Consider the following 5,884-nt stretch of genomic DNA (forward strand, 5'->3'; position numbering starts at 1 on the left):
AAAAAAAAAAAAAAAAAAATTACTGGGGTGTGGTGGCACACACCTGTGGTCCTAGCTAATTAAGAGGCTGAGGTGGGAGCATCTCTTGAGCCCATGAGTTTGAAGCTGTAATGAGTTATACGATTACGCCACTGTATTGCAGCAGCTTGGGTGACAAAGCGAGACCTTTTTTTAAAAAAAAAAAAAAAAAATGCAACAGTGTGAATTTTTTTTTCATTAAACACAACTTGACACTTTTGGTTGGGTTGTATTTAACTTTAACCACTGCATCTCATAACCTATTATTACTGCATTGTAGTGTGTGTGTTGGAGTTGTGCACTGTTTTCAGTATTGCCCATAAACACATCACTGGTCTTGTTGGTATCAATGAATTGATTCAGTTTGAATGAGTTTTTTCTATGCACAGATGTAATAGTGGAGTATGTTTATTTGAATATTTTATGAAGACATCAAATAAAACATAATTTACATAGTGATACACAAATCATAATTAAATAGAAATTTTTATTATTTTGTTATAACAAAATCACTTTTCTAGTTAAAAATTAAGTATAGACATAGTTTTAAATTTAAAATAAGACATATTATGCAGAATTGTGGAGCAATATAGAAACTAATACCATGAATGGAAAGGTAAAGAAAAAAACAGCCTGGAAGAAGGTAAGCCACAAATGTCGTGATGAATGGCAACTGCAATTTGCTGTGGCAGAGCAAACTGCCAGAGCTATTTGTTGCTATGTGATGACATCACTGCTCTGACACAAACATGCTTGGAAATTTTTGTGTTTTAAATGTCTCCGTTTTCATTTCTAATAAGTAGATCTTGATATAGTCCACAAAAAAAGCACTTTGTGGTCTTCAATAATTTTTTTTTTTTTTTTTTTTGAGACGGAGTCTTGCTCTGCTGCCCAGGCTGGAGTGCAGTGGCCGGCTCTCAGCTCACTGCAAGCTCCGCCTCCCGGGTTCACGCCATTCTCCTGTCTCAGCCTCCCGAGTAGCTGGGACTACAGGCACCCGCCTCGTCGCCCGGCTGGTTTTTTGTATTTTTTAGTAGAGACGGGGTTTCACCGTATTAGCCAGGATGGTCTCGATCTCCTGACCTCGTGATCCGCCCGTCTCGGCCTCCCAAAGTGCTGGGATTACAGGCTTGAGCCACCGCGCCCGGCCTGGTCTTCAATAATTTTAAGAGTGGAGAGGAGTTCTGAGATCCAAAGTTCGAGAACTGCTGATCTAGGGCACAGAAAAGGCTGTTTAAGCAGCATGATGTTTTGGTATTAGCAACTAGCAGGACTCATTGGAACATTTTAAAATGAGGAATGACCTTAAATGTTTTTAATTGGCCTTATCTTTAATAGACTCCATCTTTCTTTTTTTTTCCTAATGCTCCTCCTTCATCTAGGTCCTCATACTGCAGTGCGCCAGTTGGCCTATCTTAATTGAGTTTGGGATAAGAAGACTCTAATATTTAGGTTCTTCTTCCTTTTATTCACATCTAGATGGACCTATCTTGTGTTGTTTGGCAGGCTCTGTTAATCGTCTGTAAGGGCTAATGAGGTAGCTTTCCCAGGAAGTAATTTGCATTTTTAACAGATAACTTTTGAAGACACAGTCACTTCATTCAACGTTATTTTGGTCAGAATGAGGAAGGTGGAGTAGGCTGAAATCCACTATGGATATTCTGAGAATCCTAACAGACTGAGCCATAGACACCACAGGATTAATAAATGAGGCTCCTTGGAATGACAGCAGCACAATGCAATTTCCACTGCAGCTACAGCACGCTGGGTACTGCCCAACCAGAGGATGCTGCTGAGCATCCTCCTCTGGCACTAGGGAGCCCAGCAAATTTCAAGTGGCCAGTGGTGTGGCTGGTGACTGACTTGGGTTATAGCTCTATAGCCTCTGCTAGTTACTTGCAAAGTCTCATAGGAAGAAGACAGCCTCTAAAAAACGCTCATAGACACCGATATTATTTTATAGGCATTATCATCGAAGAGAGGGTCTTGCATCCTTTGCAATGGCTATTTTTCACTTACATTCTTCTTTTCAAATTTAAGTAGTGGTAACCTCTTACACATTTTTAAATAGTCTATTTATTTATTTACTTATTTTTGAGACAGAGTCTCATTCTGTTGCCTAGGCTGGAGTGCAGTGGCATGACCTCAGCTTACAATAAACTCTGCCTCCTGCGTTCAAGGGATTCTCGTGACTCAGCCTCCCTAGTGGCTGGGATTACAGGTTTGTGCTACCACGTCCGGCTAATTTTTGTATTTTTAGTAGAGATGGGGTTCGCCATGTTGGCCGGGCTGGTCTTGAACTCCTGGCCTCAAGAGATCCGTCTGCATTGACCTCTCAAAGTGCTGGGATTACAAGCATGAGCCACCGCGCCCGGCCTAGAGCAGTTAGTTCATGGCAAAACTGTGAACTTCAGAGTTCCCAAGTACCTCCTACTTCCACAAATGCACAGCTTCTCCCACTATCAAACATCCTGCACCACAGTGGTACATTTGTCATCACTAATGAACCTACACTGATATATCATTCAAAGCCATGGTTTATTATTTTATTTTACTTTTTTGAGACGGAGTTTCGCTCTTGTTGCCCAGACTGGAGTGCAATGGCATGATCTAGGCTCACCGCAACCTCGGCCTCCCAGGTTCAAGCGATTCTCCTGCCTCACCCTCCCTGGTCGGTGGGATTACAGGCATGCGCCGCCACACCCGGCTAATTTAGTATTTTTAGTAGAGATGGGGTTTTTTCCATGTTGGTCAGGCTGGTCTCGAACTCCTGACCTTAGGTGATCCGCCCTCCTCGGCCTCCCAAAGTGCTGGAATTACAGGCGTGAGCCACCGCGCCCGGCCTCAAAGCCATAGCTTTTTTTCATTTTTTTTTTTTAAATTTTTTAAGACAGGGTCTCCTCGCTCTGTCACCCAGGCTGGAATGCACTGGGGAGAGCATGACTCACTGCAGCCTCAACCTCCAATCTCAAGAGATCCTCCTGCATCAGCCTCTTGAGTAGCTGGGACTACAGGTGCACACCACCAAACCTGGCTAATTTTTGTATTTTTTTGTAGAGACGGAGTTTCGCCATATTGCCCAGGTTAGTCTCCAACACCTGGGCTCAATGATCCTCCCACATCAGTCTCCCAAAGTGCTGAGATTACAGGTGTGAGCCACTGTGCCCAACCAGGGCTCACTCTTGACATTGTAGGTTCTACAGGTTTTGAGAAATGTATAAAAACATGTATTCAGCATTATAATATCATACAGAATACTTTCCCTGCCCTAAAAATCCTCTGTGCTCTATTCATCCCTCCTTCCCCTCTAGCCTTTAGTAACCACTGATCTTTTTACTGTCTCCAGTTTTGCCTTTTCTTCTTTTCTTCTTCTTCTTTTTTTTTTTTTTTTGAGACGGAGTTTCACCCTTTTTGCCCAGCCTGTAATGCAATGGCGCGATCTCGGCTCACCGCAACCTCCGCCTTCCAGGTTCAAGCGATTCTCCTGCCTCAGCCTCCCGAGTAGCTGGGATCACAGGCATGCGCCACTACCCCCGCTAATTTTGTATTTTCAGTAGAGACGGGGTTTCCCCATGTTGGTCAGGCTGGTCTTGAAGTCCCGACCTCAGGTGATCCACCCGGCTCGACCTCCCCAAGTTCTGGGATTACAGGCCTGAGCCACCGCGCCCGGCCCAGTTGCCTTTTCTAGAATGTCGTATAGTTACAATCACACAGTACATAGCCTTTTTAGAGTGGTATCCTCTTTTATGATTTCTTTTCTGCCTTCTAGACTGTTCATATTAACCTCATTTTACCTGTGTAGAAGTAGATGATGGTTGATACATGAAAATCAAAATGCAAGCAAGCTACGAAGTGTGGCCTGGGGAACTCCTGCATCAGCATCACATGAGGGTAATAAATTCCAGAGGCACGGAAGAATAGAGGGCTACCGTGGTTAGGGAACTGTGTTTAGAAGGATTTGGGTATCAAGCAAGCCTTGGAAAGAGAAGCAGGACACACATCTGTGCAGGGCGAAGCAGGTCAGGGTAAGTGGCTGAATGTTTTCAAAGTGTAACACGAAGCCATTGGAGGCTTTTGAACAGAGTAATCAGATCTTATCTACATTTTAAAAATAACATGCTGACTGCTGGGGAGAAGTGACTGTAGGAGGACCCAAGCAGCACTCTCCTAGTTAGGGAACCAGAGCAGTAGCTGAGGGAAGAGATAATGGTTTGCTCTCGCAATGCCAACGGTGAGAAACACGGTTTGAACATATTTTGAAGGTAGAATAGCTCAGACTTGCTAATGGATTGAATGGAGAATAAAAGGCAGTGAGAGAGAGAGTGTTAGGAGAGAAACATAATTTTGCTGGCTTCAGGAACTTGCAGATTTACCAACATAGTAAATATTGATACGGGGAAGAAACCTGGGGGTGGGGAAATAGGGTGTTGCACATGTAATTATGTCTTCCACGTGACATTTCCCCACTTTCTATACTGAAAATTTCAAACTGGAAAGAATTTTACAAGGAACATCCATATCCCCATTGCTTAACATCTTACTATATCATCTATTCATGCCTCTATCAGCCCATCTTACTTTAGTAATGCGTTTAAATTGCGGGCATCAATGCACTTTCCTCAGAATTCACCTCAGCACGCATACAATTTGTTTCTAGCTTTTTTCTTTTGATCTGAAATTTACATTCAAGGTGAAATGCCCAGATCTTAATTGCACATTAGCTGAGTTCGGACACACGCGTACACCCGTCTAAAATCTGAGATGCAAAAAAGGGGCATAATCAAACGGGCTGCTGGATGAAAGAATTTGGAGATTAGAAGAGAGGTCTCGCCTTGAAATATAAATCTGGGAATCACCAGAACATAGGTCTACTTAAGCTATGAGATTGGATAAAATCACCTACAGGGTGGAGAGGGAAAGGGAAGGGTCTGTGCCCTCAAAGACCACCGTTTGGAGGTCGGTCGGGTGGGAGCGGGGCCGGGGGCGCAGGGGTTGAGCAAGCCCGAGTCAGCCGGGTTCCTGGGAAGCACCTCTGCTCGGCGCCAAGCCACCGCTCTGACCTCGGAGCCACCAGGTTGGGGGGCAGGGCTGGGAGCAGGTCGTGGAGGGGGCTGCGGCTAGAGGCGGGAAGAGCAGCCGGGAGGAGGGGAGAGATGAGGAGGAAGACGGAATATGCGGCTGAGGGAAACGGATAAGAGGTTTACGGCGCTGAGGGAAAAAACGAAGGAAGAGGAGGGGCTCGGCAAGAAGGAAGGTGAGAAGGGGGAAAGCAGGAGAAAAGGGGAGCCGGGGAGCCGGGAAGCGGGAGGGAGGGGAGAGGCGGGGCGGAGTCGCCGCAGCGGCCGGCCGAGGGCGGGCGGAGGGAGGGGGTGTGTGCGCGGGTCACATGGTCGCTGCTGCCCCCCCCATCAGCCGCCCTCGCCGCCGCGGTGCGCTGGCTGCAGGAAGCCGCCGCGCCGCCGCTTTTGTTGTCAGGGTCCCCGCGAGGAGCGCCGCTCGCCGGCCGCCGCCACCCTCTCTGGCTGCAGCCTGCTCTGCGCTGCACGGCCTGGGGCCCGGGAGCCCCACCCGCTCTGCCCATGAAGGGGCTACGCGACCACCGTTGCTTCCAGCCCGGGGCGGCGCGGCGCTGAGGCGGCGGCGCTGCCCCCTCTGCGGGAAGCGGGCGGCCCCGGCCCCCTCCGCGAGGGCACCATGGAGGTGAATGCGGGTAAGAGCCGGACTGCGGCGGGTGGGGGATGGCCGGAGGGAGCGCTCGGAGCCCGCGGGGCAGTTCGGGGGGCGGCGGCAGGGGGTGTCCCCATGGCCGGTGGGGCGGCGTGGGCTGCTGCGCGCCGCGTGTCCGCCTCTGGCTCAGTTTCCATCG

The 5,884-nt window shown here is 48.0% G+C and overlaps 1 protein-coding gene across 1 annotated transcript in view; it reads left to right on the top strand.

The window, feature by feature from the left end:
- Window positions 1-5,404: 5,404 nt before the first annotated feature.
- Window positions 5,405-5,884, top strand: part of NR1D2 (nuclear receptor subfamily 1 group D member 2) — a 37,370-nt gene continuing 36,890 nt past the window's right edge. The window contains exon 1 of the mRNA XM_017893404.1: window positions 5,405-5,728. Within this exon, the coding sequence (XP_017748893.1) occupies window positions 5,713-5,728 (16 nt within the window). The 5' untranslated portion in view covers window positions 5,405-5,712. The remainder of the gene's footprint in view (window positions 5,729-5,884) is intronic.

Source organism: Rhinopithecus bieti, unplaced genomic scaffold (assembly GCF_001698545.2).
Source record: "Rhinopithecus bieti isolate Rb0 unplaced genomic scaffold, ASM169854v2 scaffold_23460, whole genome shotgun sequence".
NCBI classification, from domain to species: domain Eukaryota; kingdom Metazoa; phylum Chordata; class Mammalia; order Primates; family Cercopithecidae; genus Rhinopithecus; species Rhinopithecus bieti.